The sequence below is a fragment of the Sinohyriopsis cumingii genome, chromosome 2 (genome assembly GCF_028554795.1).
Source record: "Sinohyriopsis cumingii isolate HCF-2022 chromosome 2, ASM2855479v2, whole genome shotgun sequence".
Taxonomy (NCBI): Eukaryota; Metazoa; Mollusca; class Bivalvia; order Unionida; family Unionidae; genus Sinohyriopsis; species Sinohyriopsis cumingii.
Genome location: NC_142962.1, coordinates 80553170 through 80577589, shown reverse-complemented (window position 1 = coordinate 80577589; position 24420 = coordinate 80553170). Strand labels below are relative to the sequence as shown.

The window sequence follows — 24420 nt, the reverse complement described above, 5'->3', positions numbered from 1 at the left end:
TGCATTAACTTAAACACTTTCTTGCATGTACAAATTTGTATATAAATGAATACAGTTGACATCATTCTTTGTTTTCTTGTAAATGCACATAATATTGCATCAAACAATAATGCTTTCATTCAGATATTTTTAACACCAGTCTATTTCTGCCTATAAACAATGTGGGCAAGAAGGTCATAATCAATATCAAAAGTTTTCAGCAACTGCAGATACAGTATTATACATTATTTTATTTTCAACTACGGATATTTACAGGATATTATATAAAGTGTAACCTGCCTTAGCAGATACCTCCATATATCAGACACTGTTTCATATTTTACACATAAATAAAATTGAGATCTTCTCCTTCACCAAAACTAGAGTTGATGGTGGTTCTTCAGGCACCAGGTTTCTACAAAATCTCCTGGGATCATCTTCCTTTAGTTCTCTTCTCCTCCTCATACCCTGCTTTCCCTCAAGTTGACAGATGAGGGCTTTCTGTATAAGCTCCCTGATGTTGGGATATGTTTTCTTTTCCTTGCAAGGGTAGACGGACCATCTGCCACTTTTTTTGCTGTAACATCGATGATACCTGTTTTAAAGAAAATTTTATTTTCTTAACTTGTGTGACAAGCATCCCCATGTAACCCATATTAATTTTTCACCCAATATTTGAGCCTCATAACCAGTTCCCATGAAGGAGTTGTTGAGGGGTTGTTTTTGTTCTTTTTTGATCTAACTACAAAGTACAATGTGAGACAGGATGCATTTTTGCCCAATCCTTCAGAAGACAATATATTTTCATGAACAGGTATTAGCTACAGGTATTAGCTAGTAATCATCATGATGACAGCACCTTCCCCAAACGTACTGAGGATATTCCATAAACCCAATATATCCTTAATAAAGTGTGTCAATCCCCTGGGAAAGTGCTATACATATCATTGGATCTAATTATTAGACTTGCAAATATCCACTAGAATCATAACAATACTAATTACAAGATCTGTATGCATGAAAATATTAAGATTCCTTATTACCAATATAAAAAAATGTGTGCCAATTGTTACAAATGACTTCTTTCTAAAACAAAGGTTTCATGACTTGTACATATGAATAATATTCCATTGGCTTGATGTCCAAGCAGGGGTCATAATGTACAATCAATATATAAAATTATTTCTAATTTCCTACAGTAAAACTAACATACCATATCTCCCCTTCTTTGTTTCTCATTACATCTCTGCCACTACGGATACTGTGATCCAAGGCAGTTAGCTCATTCCTAATCCTGTACACAGGAGGGATGTATGAAAATCTCTTGGCACAGTACATCAGGATCTGTACACAGGAGGGATGTATGAAAATCTCTGGCACAGTACATCATGATCTGCTAATGAAAAACTTAGCTCAGCAGTGCTTCTGCAATTTTCAAAAACATGTATCTTGTAACATGTGTCATTTGTAATCTGCTAACCGATTAATACAATTATTAAATAATCATTACTGTTGGTAAATTTTGCATGCATAAAAAATCTTTACTGATGTGTTTATTGATAGAGTGTCATGGAATTGTTTATACCTGAGGTGCATGTATTATACCTGAACTTACCAAAGACTCGAGAAGGAGAGTCACTGTACATATATCATGTACACACATCTTATGAATGCTAACTTATTCAGATCTTCAAATGGTAAATATATACAGTAAATTATTCTTAAGTTGAGAAGAAGAAAAACATTCAAAGCGGTCTTAATATTTTTCTTTTAAATGCCATGCAAAATGGCATATCTGAAATTTAAGTAATGCTCCACTCTGTTTAGGAACCTTTGGTCAAAGAGCACCTGTGCCAAGGTTTTCAGCACTTTGGTGTCCTTCTTGGGATCAAGCCAAGGTTTTGTCCTCTCTTCATTCTCCAACAAAGGTTCATGTAGGTATTTATTAATGCCTTGGCCATGTGAGAGGATCCACTCATGTGTATTGGTGATGTGATGTAGGACACTCATCCAGATACTCCAAAAGAATGCCACAATCAATACCTATAGCACCTAAAGCTGGTCGCTTTTGTCATGGTGACCACATACTGATTGATTATAAGACAACTTGATTTATATCATCAAGCGAAAGCTACACTGTAGATTTGGCTAAAAGTTAATGTAGCAGGAGTGCAGTTTTGCTTGGATCAATGTTCCTTCAATATTCGACATTACTCTGACATTTCAAATAAATTACTTTTAATAGACTACATACCTAGACAATATGGTGATGCATACATACAGATAAAATATACATTAAAAGAAATCAGAAGATAAGGATTATGCACTGTAATTTTGATTTCATACAAAAAATACAGTAGCAAACGTTTACATATATCTGTTTCAAATATAAGGACAGAAACCTCACCAAAAATTATTCATAGCTGCTAGCAGTCTTGCAGGAAAACTAGTACTGATTCATGATGTACTTTGGAACATTGTAATAAAGCCGTATTTTCCTTTCATTTGGCAACCTTGAAAAGAAGGTAGATAAAAAAAAGTTAAAAGTGCATTAAGAGCAACCATCAAAACAGAAACAGCTTTCCAATTCCAAAAGTTTTATAATAGGAAAGAGTGAAAATCAACAAGTTTTGTAAAAATCAACAAATCATTTAATTCCCAAGAATAAAAAATGAAATTTTAAAAGAACTTATAGTACTGTGAATTAAATCCCAAAAGTGCTATCACCAGTCATAATGAATAAAGTTCTAATTAAATTCCAGTGGTGTCTAACAAAAAACTTCAACTCTGCTATCTCAGTATTTTGTTCTTAAATTAAATATGTCCTATGTGCATTCATCATGAGCTAAGTGGATAGATAGGAAGAGAGTGTTAGCAAGAACTGCATGTGGGACATAGCGATAAATGGGAAACTGCATAAAGAAAGCATATGGGGTATGTAGACACAATTTCAAAATAAACAATCACTGGTCCGCTAAGTATTGAGTGGGGGAAAAAACAGCTGTGATTACTGGGTTAGCCAGCACAGTATGCTGGAACTTTATTGCCCAACCAAAACAATGAGAGTTCAAATTATGCCTTTTTTCCATGCATCATGTGGTTTTACAGAAACAATCATCTCATTATTAAATTGCAATAAAAAATAAAGACCTTGAAATCACATTTTAGTTAATGCATGTGCACACGTGTGTGTGTGTGTGAAAGAGAGAGAAAGAGAGACGAAACAAATTTTTGTTAATGTACAAGACCATATTTACTCAGGGTGGTTTTTATTTGTAGCGTTTGCAAAGAGAAAAAAGGACTATTTTCAGTAACCTGATGATTGTAATAATCCTCATGTGTTATTACCCTACTATATTCCATTATCAATAAACACAGCTAAATCAACAATTCATTCTTGTATTAATTACGATGTACATTGTCATAACAACCACATGGCTATGCAGTGTTATTTACATGCTAATTAAACATGCTTAGTGCTTTGGTTATCCAGTTGAAACCAGATTAAAGGCAAGAATGGACAAAAGAGGTCAAATCAGCAAGGCTGCTAGTAGGGAAATGAGGCTCTCTTTAGGGAAATGAAAATCTGTCAATGTGCTATTGAAGCCATTGTTCATACAGCAGATGTTATAAGGACAAGCGATCATGTGCATTACTTGTTATTTGAACTAGCCAATAAAGATGGTAGTGGGGTATAACAAAGAATAGATTTGCAATAAAATGTTATTTATATCCAAGTCAAAACTGAAAAAGCACTTAAAAGATAGTGTGTATACATACATACATATATATATATATATATATATATATATATATATATATATATATATATATATATATATATATACATATACACACACACACACACAAATTGATTTAACAGAGTCCGTGACTTTCATATTTATGATGGAAAATGACAAGGTTTTTATATTTTATGTTTGTATGACTATAATGAAACAATAAGAACAGTTGAACAATGGCCTGTGGTCTTCACTTCAGCATGTACTGAGATGTAATTTTTGTTGGATAAGAAAACATCAAAGGGTTTCCAAACTTGTTTTAAAATGTATATGGTTTTTCTGTTACAGTGACAGACTTAATAAGGAGAACTAATTAATGATAATACTTAAAGATAAGGTCTCTGAAGTCCTTTGTCCATTTGTTAATAAAGAGAGCTTATGCACAAGTGCCTGTAGGATTTTTTGAGGGGAGAGGGGGTCAGGAGTTTTTGCAAGGGGGGTGTTCAGTCAGTCAGGGCCAGGAGAGTTAGTATAGTAAGCAGTCTGACACAAAAGCTAATATTTACTAAGCGTTTTGAACTGAATCTTGTGACATATTTTCAGCTTTATTTACATGATTAAACTTGTCGGAATTTATATATATATATATATATATATTTGCAGTATGATTTCGGAGGGTCATGTTACCCTCCCCCGACCTATGCTGTGGGCACCCATGCTTATGCATCAATCGTTGTATTTTTTCACCAACAATTAATTATTAATTTCTGTAAAAACAAAATGACAATACGGTATTTTCAATCTTTTTTGCAAACGTAAATCTTCTTAGTAGAAATTTTATGTCTAATAATTTAATGGATTTTTTTGAAAAAATACAAAGTGATATGTATGAAAAATTATGATACATTTAAATAATTATTATTTTTGATAATTGTACTGTGTACAAAAAATTAAAGGGTACAAAAAAAATACATGAAATACGGTAAGTAGATATTGTCCTACCTGTCCAACAACAATTTTGCCATTTCAGTGTCTGATGCCAGTCCTAACTCCTCCATTAATGCTCTCCATCGAACAAATTGGTCCCCAAGACGAATCCTTGATAGGTCCCATTCGATTTCTCTGACAGCTTTTCTACATTTCTTCTTGGAAAGCGACATGCGTGGACAACCTTTACATTGTTGACTCTCTTGTGCATCCGCCATTATTGTTTATAGTAGATATTCAAATTAGAGCCACATGACTCATAACCCGTCCACTGGATGAAGATGGCATGTCCGTTTTTGTGGTCACATGGGGTTTCCCTAACAGTTCATGACCTATAAGTTTCAATTAAAGCGGGCCCCCACAAAAATTCATTTTCTCTCATTTATTTATCAATTACGTAACTGAATCTTCACAAACTCTAGGTTTTTGTGAATTATTTCAGCTTATAAGTTGACACATTTAATTATTTTCATGACCTTAAAAGTTCATAAAATTACAGACACTGCAATATTGTGCCTTAGGCAAATCAAACTCATTTACTCTGCAATAATTACTTAATCAGTTAGGAGTCATTAGTGATGAGGTTGTAAACACTTGGGAGCAATGTCTATGACCACATTAAACATGTCATATGTAATTTTTCTACATCTACATATTTTTTCTCTTCATCTTTTCATATATTTTTTCACACAAAAAGTTGTGTTGTTATTGTAGGGTTTAACACCATTTTTCAGCACACGATAGGCTATACATGGTGGCCAGTATTAATGGTGGAGGAAGAACCCAGGAAAACCCTGGAAAGAACCATCGACCCACAACAAGCTACTAGCAAGCTTTCTCACATACCCACACTGGCTGAATCCAAGACATGAACCCACGCAAACAGAGGTGAGATGGCAGTGATCTGTAATGGAGAGTACTTTAGACCACTCAGCCACTTGGGACCCCCAAAAAGTTGTGTTGTGAGTAAGCAAAAACAGCAGATAGCTGGGTGCACATTTATTCGTTTGCAGTCAGAATGACTGGTTTCTTGTTACATAACACTGTCTTGACCATTAACCCTTTACCTCTTAGAGCATAGTGACAAAGTGCAGCACGCTATAAATAGACACCTGTTACCTAGTCGACAGCATACGCATAGGCCTGCCTGTGAATTGTTAAGCAATGTAGTGATGTCACGTTTAACAGCAGTTTTAACCATTTTACATTTTTGGTACACATCTATTATATGTGGAAGAATTTAAGAGTAAAGTCCGATTGTTATAGCTGTGTAATTATTTTTCATGGAAGAATTTTTTATCTGCTTTAAAATCGAGAGAGAACTCGTTACCGTCATGTCAGTGAGGCTGCGTGACCAATCGTAGCTGCCATTTCCCATACTCAAAATTTACATGTTTTTCATCTGCGTCCACATCACTTAGTCATCTGAATTTGATAATCAATAAAAACTAATTGCTGCCTACATAAATATCAGAGCCTTTACCTAAGTTATTTTATCTTTCATAGTTGTGATTCTAATCGTGAAAACTTCGTAAGTACTGAATGAAATCCTGCCTGTGAACTGTTAAGCAATGTAGTGTATGTTACGTTTAACAGCAATTTTAACCATTTTACATTTTTGGTACACATATATTATATGTGGAAAAATTTAAGAGTAAAGTCCAATTGTTATAGCTGTGTAATTATTTTTCATGGAAGAATTTTTTATTTTTATGTGCTTTAAAATCGAGGGAGAACTCGTTCACCATCATGTCAGTGAGGCCTTGTGACCAACCGTAGCTGCCATTTCCCATACTCGAAATTTACAAGGTTTTCATGTGCGTCTACATCACTAAGTCACCTGAATTTGATAATTTATAAAAACTAATTGCTGCCTACATCAATATCAGAGACTTTACCTAATTTATTGAGGGGGCCCCAAGTGGCCGAGTGGTCTAAAGCACTCTTCGTTACGGATCACTGCCATCTCACCTCTGTCTGCGGCGGTTCGAGTCTAAGATTCAGCCAATGTGGGTCTGTGAGAAAGCTTGCCAGTAGCTTCTCGTGGGTCGGTGGTTCTTTCCGGGGTTTTCCCGGGTTCTTCCTCCACCATTAATACTGGCCGCCATGTATAGCCTATCGTGTGCTGAAAAATGGCGTTAAACCCCACAACAACAACAACCTAATTTATTGAATCTTTCATGGTTGTGATTCTAATTGTGAAAACTTCGTATGTACTGAATGAAATCCGCGGCCGCCATTTTGGAGAGTGGAGATTACGACCCAGTTACTTTAAATAGCAGATATCAACCAGTGCATGAATAGCAACCACGTGGTCTGACATAATTGTCATTTGCAGAAATGAATGTAGGATCTAATGGGGGGTTTTCCCCGAAGGTGGCACTACGAAAACCAGCTCAAAATGGCTTATGTTTACAGCAGGTGTCAAAAGGCGCTTCCATGCGAATGGAGTAGAGGCGTCCAAAGACGCTTGCATGAGGTAAAGGGTTAAGAAGCTATATTCTATATATTAGTCCATCATACTGCTGCTGAAGTACTTTTGTGTGTATCTGTGTCCAGACAGAAAATTCCTATTCAAAATTATATTTCACAAACTTTTGATTTTACAGAATTTCAAAAAAATAATTCAGAATGCAGGTTTTCATTAAAATTTTAAACAAGTATTGTATTTACTATATATATTTGGACAAAATAAAATAATTAAATTTTTTCAATAAAAATAAATTATTGGGGAAACTTTTTTCACCTAGGTCTAATGTCCCAAGACTTAAGAAATGAAATAAATTTGTGTTGAAGTTGCTAATAAAATGAAAGAAACTAACTTTGTATAGTTATCATTTATTCCTCTTTTTTTATTATGAGCATTAACAAAAATATACATCCATGAACTGTATATGTAGTGCAGGCATCCAAACTGTAGCATGTATTGCTTATGTCAGATAACACACAACACATTGTTCATTGACATGAACACAGGGAAACAAATTGTGTTTGGTTGTACTCAAAGGTTTGAGCATGTTATCTGACTGAAAACTGGATGCAACAAAACTGAAAATGACAGGAAAATAATCAAACAATGTCTTCAAACACGACATAGGTGCAAAATAACCCAGATGTATTATATCTAGGTTAACTATATGACAGTATCTCACAAATAAAAATCATTATTTGAAAATACATTTCACTTGAGTGTAAATGACAATCTTCTGCCAGCATGGGTTAAAAAAAGTATTATTAAAGCAAGTTATTGCTATGTATACTATTTAATCGCAGACATCAATGCCTGTTGGTATTAATTATGACTACAGATGCCAAGCAAATAGAACCCGGGTGGTGAATAAACACAACTGGCAGAGAGCAATGAACTCATTGTTTGAAGTTATCAAAAGGATATCAAATACAAAGGTTATTTTTATTGCAAAGCAAGCCAACCACAGAAGCTGACTGGATTCTTTTAAGTGTGCCAGTCTGTTTTTTTAAGATACAAAGTCAGATGATGCAGGGAAGCTAAGTTTGGTTCCTTTTCACCTGTATTCATGGGAATTTTGAGAATAAATTGAAAACATCTTTTAACGTGACACAATCTAGTGCCTCATGCATGGACATCGACGACAACACATCACTCAGAAGATTTGGAGAAAATAAAATCATTTGATGAATTCATGTAAGCCAGAAGAGAAGATAATTTTGCTGACAATATGATCATTAACATGGATGAAATTCCAGTGTACTCTGATCTCCTGGATGGAATGTCTGTAAAAGTGTGAGAATTAGCATGTCTGGCGCAGATTTTTAAAAGTCTGACTGTAGTCCTATAGTCCTAGCAGTTTCCACTTCAGATGATTTGATGACTAGAAAATATCATTTTCATGGCATGAGAAAGCTAAATAAATATCTGTGTACCAAAAGAATGGATCATAAGTGTGCAGGAGAAGGGCTGGGTTGATAAGATGATGCTGCAGTTGATGAAAGAGTTTTATCTCAAGTACACAATTTTATATCATTTTAAAAATAAAATTTCAGTTGGAGTGCATTTTCTGAAATTACTAGTGAATGATTAAAAGGTGTCACACAACTTACAACTAAAAAAAACCCAATGTGTCTCAGAACATAGAGTGCAAACAAACAAAGAAACTTTAAAAATTAATTTATGGTGTCCCAACATATATGGTAAATATGGTATGCAAAATCTGGAGTGGTTGGAATCACTACTTATGCAATGGGGTCTTGACAGCTAAGAAGATGTGTAAAGTGGTCCACATCTTAGTAATTGTTTATAAGACTGGAAAGTATCCAAGGGTCCATGGCATGAAGTAACTGAAAGAACATGCATTTGTTTGGCCTGGATATTACAGACCATGAATGTATATAACATAAAATGTTTGTGCCAAGAGTATGATGTCAATGTGAGAAATATCCTCAAATGCAAGTCCAACAAAATTTAATTTTCTTTGCCCAACTATGAAAAACTTTATCTGTTATAAGTACTTACAGAACACTGCATTGCCACACAAATATTACAAGTAAATACAATTTTAAAATGTGGGAAGTAAACTCTAAATGAACTCTACATTTAACAAGTGTAATCTGATTAATTTTATAAATTATAAAAGTTGGTAACATACATCAATTGGTCTCTGGATCTGTAAAAGGTCTAGCTGCTGTTGGATCATGGAGGCATCATGTTCTAGTTGAGAATCACACTTAAAGTGAGCACTGGAAATAAAATTAGGGCTATTGCAATTAGACTTAAGTTAGTTAAACCAATCTTTGAAAACCATCTTCATATTAAAAATATACATCCCTACACAACACACAAAACCCTACAAAAATTCTAAAAGTATTTTCCTGTATATGAAGGAAGCTTTTGACAAAATACACCTTTGTCTTCAGCTTATTGTTACTGCTGATACAGGGCATTTCCCAGGCATTAAATGATAACTGAATTATCTCACTCAGGATAATTATTATTATTCACACATTCTTTTGCTTGCTGAAGATATGTTTTGCGAATCTACTAAAATGAAAAACATATCTAAAGACCAGTAAAGCATAACCACAGAGTCTACCGCTTATTGGAGAAATAACAGACATTTATATATTCTCCTAAAAAGAAGTTACAATGTTTGGCTGTAAATATTCAACAACACCCTAGATGTGTTTTAATATAAATGTCAGTGATTTGATGTCCCCTAATTTAGCAATATCCAAGCATATAATGACTGATAAATGATCATACTTTTATGGTTCTATTCCCCATATCTATTTTGCTACTCAAATTCTAAGTACATCTACAAGGAGAATAAATAAAGTCATGTCCTAATTACTCAAAATATACCTTAACTTCTTTCACTTAGACTAAATATATATACCAGTACAGTGCATTTTCTAAGAGATTTTCTCCAAAAGAATGACAACTTTTCTAGAAGGAACAACACTGAATTCTCAAATGTACATCAAAATGCATCTTGACAACTTATATCACTGACATAGAGCAATTCTAGGTCCTGAAAACTACAACAAATTCTAATCAAGACTGGTAAAAGTCTAATAGTCCTCTGCATATGAAGGTTAAGAAATGTACAGTCAATTCTCATTACAATGACAGTCTTCACAATGGAATATTCAGGTTCCAGCAGAAAACTGACGAGATAAAAGTGTTCAATAGTTAATCAGCTCTTAAACTCAGCTCTCAACTCAGACAGCAATTTCCCAGTTGCAAACATGCTTTTTTGTTAATATACTGGTCTTAACAATGATAATTTCATTCATGGGAATTTAACTTTAATCAGGAATACATCAAAGGGCATTTAGACATTTTGTTTCCAGAAAAATTACTTTTAACTGAAAGGAAAAATATTATGATTTCAAGAAATATTTAAATAAGTATATCAGATACAAGAAAAAAGTTTTTATTTCTATATTATATTAGATTCAAGGAAAAAACTTATATTTCTGACATACTTCTCTCAAATATATGACATTTGACAACATCAAGCACAGGATGATAGCCTTTTGTCTGATTTGAATTCATTCTCCCAATGACTGGAAAATATCAGTTTGATGCAATCCAATAATGCACCTGGCTTAGGTCATTTGAAGAACCGTCATCTTTTTCATGATACCTCATCAAGATCCCAAAGAAAGGCGACCTCAGCAAATGCTCCAACTACAGAGGAATCACAGAGGAGTCAGTAAAAGGAAGCATTCAACCAGGTCCTCTTGGAGAGGATGAATGAGGCTGTTAACCCACAGTTATGAGATGAGCAAGTGGGCTTCTGGCAGAACAGATTGTGTACGGACCGAATAACTACTCTTCACATCATAGTTGAGCAGTCGTTGGAGAAGAATTCTTCGCTCTACATCAACTTTGTCAATTATGAGAAGGTATTTGACAGTGTGGACTGAGAGACACTCTGTAAACTTCTTTGCCACTACAGCATCCCAAAAATAGTTTCACTGCACCAAACAACTACATTTTAACAGCAGCAATACATTACCCATTGCTACTGTGTAGCTGAATGTCAGGTGGGTAGTGGCCCAGTTCGATCAGAGTTATAAGTCTGGTCATAAATGAACATGGCTATCTTGGCTGGCACGACATTATCCAGTTCTTGTGGGTGAGATGGGATACTCCATAGTTCTCAGTGTGAGACTGTAACTGAGGCTGCTCCTGCTCTCCATCTTACTCCCAGTAAATGATATGGTTCTGGACCCTTGCATGCAAGCTGATGTTTTCATTCCTCAAGCTATGTTTTCATCCCTCAAGCTATGTTTTCATGTCTCAAGCTATGTTTTCATCCCTCAAGCTATGTTTTCATCCCTCAAGCTGTTTTCATGTCTCAAGATATGTTTTCATCCCTCCAGCTATGTTTTCATCATTTTCATCCCTCAAGCTATGTTTTCATGTCTCAAGCTATGTTTTCATCATTTTCATCCCTCAAGCTATGTTTTCATCCCTCAAGCTGTTTTCATCATTTTTATCTCTGAAGCTGTTTTCATGTCTTAAGCTATGTTTTCATCCCTCAAGCTATATTTTCATCATTTTCATCCCTCAAGCTATGTTTTCATCCCTCAAGCTATGTTTTCATGTCTCAAGCTATGTTTTCATCCCTCAAGCTATGTTTTCATCCCTCAAGCTGTTTTCATGTCTCAAGCTATGTTTTCATCCCTCCAGCTATGTTTTCATAATTTTCATCCCTCAAGCTATGTTTTCATGTCTCAAGCTATGTTTTCATCATTTTCATCCCTCAAGCTATGTTTTCATCCCTCATGCTTTGTTTTCATCATTTTCATCTCTCAAGCTGTTTTCATGTCTCAAGCTATGTTTTCATCCCTCAAGCTATGTTTTCATCATTTTCATCCCTCAAGCTATGTTTTCATCCCTCAAGCTATGTTTTCACCATTTTCATCTCTCAAGCTATGTTTTCATGTCTCAAGCTATGTTTTCATCCCTCAAGCTATGTTTTCATCATTTTCATCCCTCAAGCAATGTTTTCATCCCTCATACTATGTTTCTGCACCTTGCCCTTAGAGCCCCAAAAAATGCCGCCCATTGACTTCTGTCCATAATATGCAAGTCTGACATGTATTTAAGGAATGGCAACCAGAGAAAACTACCCGTGTTGAATGGTTGTCAGACTGGTCTCACTTATGGTCTAAATCTGTAAGACACAATAAGCAGACAATATCTGCATGTTGTTTAGTCAGTGTCCTGCTTTAAGAACTTATGAGTGTCTGTGCAGAGTGACTCACTATGATAAATACATGTAAAGGGACACATGTGGCCTGTACAGGTAAAGAATTAAATCACTGCTATTAATATTTACAAAGTGGACAGTAAATATCCAATTCTTTTAAGAAGTAACTTGTAGGAAGATTAATTCTGACTGCCTATACAGGCAAAAATCAGTGAAGCAGTGCTAATAATAACTACATGTATGAAGTGGAAGCTGAATAATCAATTCTAGCAAAACCTACCTGTAGGAAGGCCAATTTTTCTCTGACTATACAGGTAATATCACTAAAATGCTGCTTATAGTAATTACACAAATGAGCTGGATGCTACCTGTGCTTATCTCACTACAGGGGAAGCTATACATTCAAATAAACAAGTATTCTTTATGCACACAACAGCTGCACAAAAAAGGAAATAAAGCATCATTATGATACTTATGAAGTAGATGCTACAATGTCCATTATGAGACAATGTTGCTTGTAGGAAAGACCAAATTACGTTCTATACAAGTAAAATCTGTAAAACATTACGAATACACCTATGAAATTAGACACTAAGACAAGGTAATATAGAAACTTAACTGTATGTATCCTGACTCAGCAGATATTATACAGCAACACTAAATGAGTTTTCTATATCACGCTGTCAGATATTCATGTATTAATACTGCTATAGTAATGTGAGGGAATGCCACTGTGACCTTTGCAGATATGTACCTAAGGCACCTAAGTGTGTGGGAAGATTGCAAAGTAATAACTATTTAAAGTTAGGAAACTTTTCCATTGATGAAAGGAAGAACAGAAAAGTTGGAAATTTATAGATGGGATATCCTTCCCTTTGATGACAAAAGTCCTACAACCTGTTTGGAGGTATAAAACTTCCAAAATGCTGGGATGAATTTTGTGAGGCCTCTACATCTGTAGAGAGCATGCTACTTGGCATGAACAAAAGTAGCAACCGGCAAATTCATATGATTAGGCACCAATCCAGGTATCCAGGGGAGATCACTCTAACTGCCACCAGGAGGGCAATACACTTTTAGCAATTAGCTAAAATGTTTTAACCTGGGATGGCTGGATTTGCGAGGTACTAGTTCTCCTAAGATATCATGATTGGGTAACATATTTGAAGAAGAAACACAAGGTATTCTAATGAGAGAACAAATTTACTGGCAAAGATGTTTAAAGTACGGAATGGATAGTGTAACACTGGGATATTCTCAAAAGGAAAGCTGTAGATGATTTATGACTAATAATGCAGTACATGTGGGTTTTCTACAGGCACATTTTCTCTGGTGACTCAATCTATTTAACATCCTAAACATGGCATCCTTGAAAAAGATAACAGTTCTACACTTGACATAAGCCAGGTGCATTACTGGATTGCAACATACTGACAATTTCCACTGCGAAAATGTACCCACATCAAACAGATGTTGGTTTTTCTATATGAAAAAGCATTTAATGCTACTAATAGTATGTGCAATGTATTGCTGATATTAAAATTAAAGCAAGACGTCTACAATGACAGATCTGTTACTAAGACAAAAATCTAGAAATGAATTTGGTTATTCTAAATAAAGTTGACTGTGCAAAGCCTCATATAATAAATAAAAATATAAACTCTTACATTTTCCAGTAAATGAAAAAATTAATTTCAAATATAAATAGTAATAAAACCCTGATTTAAAATGAATCATGAGATAATGGTACACATGAAAGATTAAAGACCAGACGTTAGGGATGTGCCGATATTTTCATCTGACTGGTGCACAGAGAAAAAGAGAGAAAGAGAGAGAGACAAACCATGAAGCATAGCTTATAGAGAAACAAACTGATAAAACAGATAAAGTCAATTGAGTAGACAGATATAAACCCAGACAGACCAATAACTGTCAATGGGTACACTTACTCTAAACAAGTCTTCAGTTTTCCAATCTTTGCAGCTGCATCATTGATTGAAGCTGCTTGTTTATACTTCACCATCTGAAATGAATGATGCTGTTCACAGTTCTATCATTTAGACCAGGTGTTGGCAACCTATGCACGTGTGATAATGGTGGCATGCCAGACTCTTTCAAAAGGTATGCAGTACAAGTTGCAGTTTTGTATTGTATGAACTAAAAATAATAATTAAAGGAATGTATTACTTGGCATGCAGCACTCTACAATTTAGCAGACCTCGCAAAGCAGTTTTAAAAGGTTGCCAATGACTGATCTAGACAATAAACCACGCAGCTGTATGCTTTTTGCAAATGTTTTTTATATTAAGGTTGAAAAATAAAGACATTAATTAGTAGAAATTGTTCAAACTGAAATATCAAAATAAAAGAGTAAGCAATCAAACTAACTTTCTTACTATGGACACAACAGCAATACAATCATCCTGATTAGTTATTGCATAGGATTCAATTGGATTTTACCCCGAATTAAATTAGTTACAACATAAAGTATATTTCTTAAATCTAGATTTTGTTCAATACTCTTTTGAAAAAAGAAATAATAAATATAATATTCATGGGTCTCCATTCTTAAACAACAGCAGCATTTTTCTCGATGCAGGATGGCATATTATCTTAATTTTGCCAAGTACATGTATCTCAAAGTGTAAGTTTACCTTTTAAAATAAATAAGTCTAGTGAACAAATTTACAAATTACATCGTCTAATTGCATACAGAAAATTCCTGCATCTGACGTGAACAATCTAACCACATAGGCCAATGAAGCTGTCAGACAGGTTTCGAATTATATAAGTTGATTTGCAAGTTTTTAACAATGCATATACAGTACTCCCTGATTATAATGCTATCCAATGAAGCCAAAGAGTATACCACCTTATAATGAATATGATACATATAATTTTACTACCACTTAAACAAAATGGAATCCATGATCATATTTATCTTATAACAAAAACTATATTAAACTAAATGGCATTTTAGAGAGAGTTCCATACGCTTCTTGATGTATATGAATTCATTTTTTACTAACTGTGAATTCACTGTATTTATGATCATATGGTGCTCTGAACTGCCTCAAAAATATGCATGCCTTTAATATTTAGTGACAGGCCATGCACCATACTTCACAATAATACAGTCCATTTTCTTTATAGAAAATGACCCTCATTACAATTCCAGTTTATACTGTGGTATGTTATAAAAAGAATAGCAAAGTGTTGAATATCATATGACTATTTAATGATGTGAAACTGCACTATAATTGGTACACACTAGCCAAGAACTGAAATAAAGTGTAATAAAATCTGTAGAAGTAATAGAATCTTGTTACACAATGTATGTAGTTCCATTACACAAATTGGAAGAAGCAATGAGTGTGATGAAATATTAACCTTCTAGTGATATATGTAAATAAGCTTAGTTAAAACTGTTTATATTCTTTAACAACAAATAATATTCCAAATTTTGAAAAACAATTTTTAAAAGAATTCTACCAAAAACTGAATGGGTTCAGTAAGAACCATGAAATTATTACATCTAGAAATATCTTATGGATTAAAGAAAAAATATTTAGGCTCTTGTAGATAAGATACTATATGTATGCATCCTCCTACTTTTGTATATTCTGAAAAAAATTCCATCATTTGGAAGTATACAAGTCCTTTACAGTCATTAATACACAAGGATTCTGATAATTAATTCATTGTCTATAATTTTGCTTAACTTGAGATATTTTGCACACAATCAGTCCAGAGAAATTATGTCTTGTGCTTTAATTTCTTGTACAAAGAAATTTTTACTTATTAAATCTGTTGTTCTTATGAATATGCAGAAGATTATCATAATTTTGCCCTTAACTGTAAGTTTACATATTAGAATTATGTACATGGAACAATGATAAACCACATAAAATAATCTAAACACAAACTTAACTAAGGTGTGATGAATGGATGTATGGATGGACAGATGGATAGATGAACAAGGGTAATACTATATGCCCTTACCACTATTGTGGTGGGCATACAAAATTTCAGACAATGTATTGTTTATTTTGGGACCAAATGTTTGCAATATCTAATATAGCATGGGAACACTGCAAATCAACTTAACAGCTCTATATACTTTGGTGTTGCTTGCAAAAAAGATTTTGGGAGTTTAATGATTGCAGAAAACATGAAAAACTTACTGCAATTTCTTCACTTCTATTCAGCAATCTGAAATCAAATGCATAATACTACTAACCATGAAATTTTCAAATAATAAAAGCTAATTCAGTACTTTAGGGAAAATCTTGTCCTAATTTTTTTTTAAATCTAATATCTTGTTAAAAGTACATTCCCACTAAATGTATCAAATATCATTTGTGACCAAAGTTTGGTCTCAAAATTGCAATATATTATATTATCATTCAATACATCAAGAAAGCAAGGACAAATGAAACTTGGGGTGATCTGGATAAAATCAAAACCATTACTGGAAGAAATTTTATAACAAAAATGAATGAATTGTCTAAGTTCTGGGCACTTTTTTCATATTGAAAATTAATGAAACCAGTAGGAGGTACAAACAACTGGGAGGTATAGTCAGACTATACAGATTTATTTGAGTTTTTTGTATGATGTTGACTGTATGACAGCAAAGCTGAAAAACTATCAACAACTGTTGGAAACAAGTGGAGGTAAAGGGCAAGTGTTACTGATATGATACAGAAAAGACAACTTTTCATCTCTTTACTTGGGCAGGATTCTGGAGGTAGAAGGCTTATATCACCTAATGGGGAACATTCAAAGGAGAAATGCTAAAATGGCAAAAGTACAAGAGAACCCTGCTGTAATGCATTAGTTGGGGTCCATAACTGCTGACTGCATTAAGTAACTGAATTGTAGTATAAGAATTAGAATTCTTTATTTCAGACTACAAAGTCCATACCTCTAAATTAAAATGTAATTATAAAGCAAAAACATTGTAAACATATAAAACATATATATCACACATACAAGTATACAGATACATTTAAAACAATTAATTTTGCCATGCATTGTTAAGAATGAAATTAAATAGCATATTTAAAGAGTAATTTGTTCCATCTACTAATAATATGAGAATTTAAATGAATATCATAGCTCCAAAGAGATTTCAATATACAGCTCTGTGATTGTGATTCTGTATAGTGATAATGATAGAAAATGTTATGAACGCATGTATTAGTGTCAATGCCCTTAAAACACAGTAATAATTTTACTATGTGCCAATAAGAGTTGGAATTAAGACAGCATCATGCGCAATAAAACTTAATCATTGTTCCATAAGAACATTAATTATGATCAGTAGGCTGAAGTTTTTGTAACTTCACTGAAATAATTATTTCTGTTTGTTAATGTGGCTGGTGTTCTAAGCAGTGCTGGGGAAAAAGAACATATAAGACAAAAATAATCAAGAACTATAATGTGACTATTGTATCAAATTCAATACTGTGACATGTTTTTTTTCTGTTGCTCCAACAGCAATACTCTCCAACAACATGTACAAATTAATATGTGAAAGACTCTCACCCAAGTATGTTCTCTAATTCTGTCTGCTGAAAGTGAGCTTTGAGATAGGACAAGTACTGGTTTATTGCATCAGGTCTAAAGGCAAATTCAGCACTGAAAATCTTGTCTGTCACAGTTCTCTTCAGAAATATCACAGCCTGTTTGGAAACAAGAACAACATATACACTGAGTTGGGTAGTAGTGTCTCAGACACGTCTTAAGTAGATAATAAAATTTATGAAATAAGCTAACTAAAATAAACATAATATGCCACAAGTTGCATACTGATGTAATGGATAATGGATCTAAATGATGTTTGCAAAACTTGAAGGTCCTCAAGTCTGGACGATTTCTGTCAAATTTGGTCAAATTTTGTTGAGAGGTTTTTGCAAATAACTGCATGAAGATGTTCTAATTAGTAACATCTGTCATACTTTGAAGCACTAACATATATATCTGCATATCATGCATGTCCAACTGCAAGCAACATAGACCTTAATCTGACATCACATAATGCACTGAGATCTTGGTCTCTGCAGTCTGTTAGAATTAATCACCAGAACAAGCAAATCAGACCCAGATCTCAGTGCATCACATATCAGATCTGAGTCTATGCAGTGTGCTGTTGAACGTGGCTTATACACAAGTTTATACACTATTCAATAAGTGCCATAAATCTACACTTACAGTTGACAACATTTTTTCAAATTACAAACATTTGCACTATAGAACAAGGTACCAGTATGGTTTGAAATTTGAAAGATATGAAGGGATTAAATAATCCATAGCAAGACTCTAATTGTGCCAGGTAAATATTTTTGAAGACAGAAATTGGGGTATGATTCTTAATGGATCAGAGACTGATTATAGCCAAGTTAGTTGTGCAGTTATGGAGAAAATATTACCAAAAAAGTGATAATATTGTAAAAAGAATAACTGGTGACAGAGACTCTCTTTTCTAACAGCTTTCTTCTGGGCTGATCCAGAATTAAAAGGAGAGGTGAGTTGGCAGGTTTGAAAGCACTATATTTCTTTAAATATGGATGTTGTGAAGCAACCCAGACCATTTTAAGTGTTTTATGCTGATCATTCTAATTAACAGCTAATGAGTGATGGAGTCTTTGGAAAAGTGCATTCTGATCCTCAACTCCCAATATTTATTTCTGGAACAGCCATCAATTGGACTAATGGAAGGTCTTCTAGGTCTACCACGGCTTCTTTGAACCATAATTGTTTATTCAAACAATCATTTTTTGTGTCCACATACAGTGTGACCCCGCTATAACATGGTAGTTGGGAGCCATATAACTCGACCGCATTATAGACCGAACCGTGTTATAAGCAACCAGGTCAGTTAGCTGAAGAAAATGATGTATGTACCCCCAAAAATAATTGCGGGGTGGGTGGGTGTAGGTAATAAATGCAGGTGGTAAAATACGTGCTTCATCGGCACAGTTATCATCTTAAATTGATGCATATTGAATCAGAAATACACCTGTAGTGAAAACAGAGAAGACATGCATAATAGATTACTTTATTTAGAGAACCACGAATTGGTACATATACGTGAATACTGTTTATATATACGTGTCTAATGTATAGCATGAATAGTATCAACACCATGTACTCACCCGCGAACCTCATCATATACATTAAATCCACAATACAAGTGATTCCATCGAAAATATGCACACAGCTTTAAAATATTCAATAATTTTGTCACAGGTCATATTCGTCTGAATTCAGTGGAAAAACAAAGCACAATCACATAACGAATGACAAAGCACATTTACTTTTCAATACGTCCCAAGTCAGTAAAAGTTAGTTAGCATTTTAAGCCGCCGTTGGTAGAGTTTGAAAGCATAAACTTTTTCTCTACAAAAAGGAAACTTTCACGACACAGTTAACGTGTTCCACTCACATTGGAAAATGCAAAATTCCATCAGATTCCATCACTTTTATTTAAATTTGGTACTGACTTCCTTTGATGAAAAGTTCTTTGTTTTTATTGAAAGATTGTAGTCGGCTTTCTTTGATGAAGGGTGCATGCATTACTGAAGTCACCGTTAAAGGACAGCATTGGAGAACCAAACAAATGCCATTTCTTATTGCGGTGGCAACATCAAATAATTGTATTGCATGATTGAGACCGATTTTTTTTCTCCATCTGCTGAGTAAGTTTTCATATCAATTGGTGCTTCAAAGGTAATCCATTTCCTTTGAAATTTCAGCAAACTATTTTATCTGGATACATTTTTAAAAAGGAACTGGCCATCCATTGGACTATTCTAGGTACTGTCTCTCCAAGCAGCAGGGGGGGCGAATCGGACATTTTGTCCAATCGTTATTTTGCTTAATTATTACTTTCTGCACTCAACGATCTAGTGTCGTCAGCGCCTGGTAAAAAAAAAACGACGTCGGTCCATCCTACACGATGGTGACGTCATTTGGTTTAATTAACACCTTCTGCGCGCCGATCCCCAGCGTCGTCAGCGTCCGGTAAGCACATCGACGACCGCGTCGATGTCATCGCCCCCCCTGCTGCTAAGAAGTTATTTACAATGAAAATTATTTACAACTAACCGAATATTTGGTCAAGTCCGATACGATATCGTGTGCGAGGATCATGTAAATTTATCGTTACGAATCCATGTGGGGTCGACTGAGCATGACTAAAAAAGTTTCGAAAAACATTAAAGTCCATGTCACCGCCGCACCATGTCTGCCAAATATTTCGTAGCGTGTGTGTATCAACGCCGTTGAACACAGCAAGAATATTACAGTTGTCTCTAATTACTTTTGGAATCTGAGTGTATCGTTGAGTGACATATATCACGTCAGTGTTTTTATGCCTGCCTCTGGAAAATATCCTAGCTGGGTTTTTTTGATTATCTAACATAACATCATCGTACACGACTAGATTGTTAACGTCGCCATCAATATCATCAATACCCGGTGCATCATTGATATCCGTAATAAACTCAATAACATTTTTTTTAGCGATCGCTGATGCATTCTCGTTGAAATCTTTCAACACCTCGTAGCATCGTTGATCATCCACGCTAGGAGCAACCAAATACAACTTATCCCACTTCATCCATCTCATTATTAAATTGAGTAACAATTGCGTCTTGCCGGATCCAGATGGTCCGATGATAATCATCCGGATCGAGTTTGGTAACGCTGCAACATGCTTAACTGGTTCTCTTGTTTTAGTCGCCGAAAAATCAATTATATTCATATCTCTATACATAAATTATGGATCTATATTGTGTGAAGTGTAGAGTACGTACTGGCACAAATGATATGACAACCGCTACAACAAGAAATAACAGATCGGCGCTTACTGGCAAGTGTGTACAATGCGGTACAAAGAAATTTAGATTTATTTCTATTAGACCCGGAGATGTTTTAAAAAAAAGCGAGGAGGTGACATCGCAGCCAAATTGGCAAAACTCCCCGGAACACCGTGGGCAAAGTATCCAGGAGAAAAACACCTCCCAGGATATAGCTACTGTGGCCCCGGAACACGATTAGATATCAGACTCGATGATCAAAATCAGCCCAAACCCGGTGAGTATCCAATAAACGCTATCGATAAGGCGTGTCATGCTCATGATGTTGCTTACAAAAGTAGCGATCTGCAACAGCGTCATATCGCGGATGTAAAATTAATTCACGCATTAAATGCTATTCCTGATAAATCCGTCAAAGAAAAATTGGCCTCATGGTTGGTAAAATCGGCTATGAAAGGTAAATTAATGATGGGTGCTGGTAATTAATAACAACATGGAATCCATCTATTATTCTCCGAGAGGATACTGGAAGGGGAAGGCCGCAATTGGTAAGCTTGCAAGCGCTGCAAAGGCAACAAAGACCACTGCGGCTAATTGGTTATCCAAACAGGCTATATGGCAAATCTATCTACCACCGCCTAAACAAATCAACTTCTCGCGCTTTGATGTCAGCGTACCTAATGAAGTTCATCAGGCTGATATATTATTTCTGCCGCATGACAACGGTTACAAATATGCGCTAACCGTAGTTGATGTTGCGAGTCGATACAAACAAGCGGAGCCGTTAAAAACAAAGTCGGCAACTGAAGTAGCCGCTGCGTTTGAAAGAATTTATCGAAGAGGCCCTCTGCGCTGGCCAAATCTATTACAAGTTGATCCCGGTAGTGAATTTCGCGGCGCTGTTTTATCAACGCTGAAACATCATAGCGTCGCGATACGACGAGGTCATACTGCGCTACATCGTGATCAGGCAATTGTTGAACGATTCAATCGGACTCTCGCTGAACGGTTATTTGGATATCAATACGCGAAGGAATTCATCCAAGAAAAACGATCTCGTGAATGGGTTAAAAGGTTGCCAGGCGTAATTGCAGCGTTAAATAACGAGATTACCCGAGCAATCAACATGAAGCCCAGCGACGCGATTAAATACGAGTATATACCCGGAAAATCAAAAATAAATAGCGTTTCCAAGCCGATTCTTGGCGATGTCACTGTTAGATATCTATATGAACCAGGAGAGCTTGAAGGCGGTAAAAAAAGAGCTACTGATCCTATTTGGAGTGTTACCACACATAACATATCAACGATAACACTGGACAACAAATTTTTACAAAAGTCATGTTACTGAAATAAAATTAGTCAATTCTTATCAATTTTTATGTGCTGAACACGAATATGACAGTCAAATTGCAAAATTGGCTCTAGTTTTTTTGTAATCTGCAAGAAATTAATGTTTACATAACGAAATGCATTCCAATAGTAAAAGGTCAACTGTAATAGCCTACCTATAAAAAATCAAGTCATTGACTACATCTTAGATTTCTTCGCCTGTCTCTTGTACAGCTGTTCGGGAGCATCTCTGAGGAGTGTCCAGCAGTAGTCAGCCAGCATTGTAGTGGACCATTTTCCCTGGTATCTTTGTTCCATTGTTGCGATATCTTGATGAAAACGTTCGCCGTGTTCATCACTAACAATACCACAGTTGCTAGGAAAGAAATCCAAATGGGAATGAAGGAAGTGAATCTTTAGAGACATATTGCAGCCAAGTTTCTTATACTTCATCAACATGTCTTCTACTAGTTCCTTATAGTTTTCTGCCCTAACATTTCCGAGGAAGTTTGTAGAAACTAGGCGAAAAGCATTCCATGCTTGTTTCGCGTCACCTTCCAGCAAGTTGTTGAACCGGTCATCTTTGAAAAGCTCTCGAATCTGAGGACCCACAAAAACTCCCTCTTTAATCTTTGCTTCGCTGAGTCGAGGGAATTTTTCATGCAGGTATCGGAATGCTGGCAAAGTCCGGTCAATGGCTTTCACGAAGTTCTTCATCAAACCTAGTTTGATGTGAAGGGGTGGTAGCAAGATTTTCTGAGCCTCAACCAGAGCTGGGTGTTGGATATTCTTCTCTCCAATGGCTACATTCTGCCTGTGAGTCCATTCCTTCCTCATGTAGTGCATTTCCCTTGCTCGGCTATCCCACTCGCATAAGAAACACATGTATTTTGTATACCCTTGCTGCAGTCCCATTAAAAGGGCAACTACCTTCAAATCACCACAGAGGTGCCAGCTGTACTTGTTATACTCAATGGAATTCAGTAGCTGCCTTAAGTTATCGTATGTCTCTTTCATGTGGACAGCATACGCTACTGGAATAGATGGAAGAATGTTTCCATTGTGCAAAAGCACAGCCTTGAGACTCAGTTTCGAAGAGTCCACAAATAGTCTCCATTCTTGTGGGTCATGAGTGATTTTTAAAGCATTCATGAGGCCCTCAATATCGGAACAGAATATCAGATTACTTTCCTTTCTGAAGAAAGGCTCCAATTGCTGGTGGCGCTTTCGATATGCAGTAATTGTGACATCTTCTTCTAGAAGATTCCATTGTTGGAGTCTTGATCCTAGCAATTCTGCCTTGTTCTTTGATAAGTCCAAATCGCGAATCAGGTCATTTAGTTCTTCCTGTGTTATTCTGTGTGGGGCTGATGATGCACCACAGTGAAAATCTGGATCACTGCATGCTGATGGACCAGGAGAAGAACAGGTCGACTCACCTTTGTCTTCGTCAGATGAATCAAGAGAATATTCTGCTGGAGGTTCTGGAATAGGAAGTCCCTCACCATGTGGAACTGGTCTCAATGCAGACGGAATGTTTGGGTAGACTATTCTCGACTTCTTTCGCTTCGTTATTCCGCCGGAAAGAGGAGGAACCAAGCAGAAGTAACAGTCATTTAGGTGGTTGCTTGGCTCTCTCCACACCATTGGGACTGCAAACGGCATTGATGACCTTTTGCAATTCAACCACTGTGAAAGCTGTGTTGTACATGTAGCACAGCATATATGCGGAGCCCAAGGCTTGTCTTGGTCACCAACCTTGCATCCGAAGTAAAGATGATATGCCTTCTTCACTTGAGAATTGATACTTTTCTTCTGGTTGGCAAATGTCACTTCCCCACAAATATAGCAAAAATT

General features: G+C 35.5%; 2 protein-coding genes across 4 annotated transcripts in view; both read right to left on the bottom strand.

Moving 5' to 3' along the window:
• The window catches only part of LOC149805266 (spermatogenesis-defective protein 39 homolog), a 173426-nt gene that overhangs the window by 65816 nt on the left and 83190 nt on the right, over window positions 1–24420 (bottom strand). For all 3 annotated transcript variants that reach the window (XM_089948965.1, XM_089948956.1, XM_089948972.1), the window contains 4 exons: window positions 17957–18093; window positions 16591–16618; window positions 14356–14429; window positions 9332–9422 (listed from right to left, as the gene is read on the bottom strand). In XM_089948965.1, coding sequence (XP_089805091.1) covers window positions 9332–9422; window positions 14356–14429; window positions 16591–16618; window positions 17957–18093 — 330 coding nt within the window. The remainder of the gene's footprint in view (window positions 1–9331; window positions 9423–14355; window positions 14430–16590; window positions 16619–17956; window positions 18094–24420) is intronic.
• On the bottom strand, window positions 286–3350 carry LOC149805267 (uncharacterized). The gene is made up of 3 exons (XM_089936138.1): window positions 2387–3350; window positions 1193–1372; window positions 286–574 (listed from the first exon to the last, which is right to left on the bottom strand). The coding sequence occupies exons 2-3, from the start codon at window positions 1315–1317 to the stop codon at window positions 313–315; spliced, it is 387 nt and encodes a 128-aa protein (XP_089792264.1). The 5' UTR covers window positions 1318–1372; window positions 2387–3350; the 3' UTR covers window positions 286–312.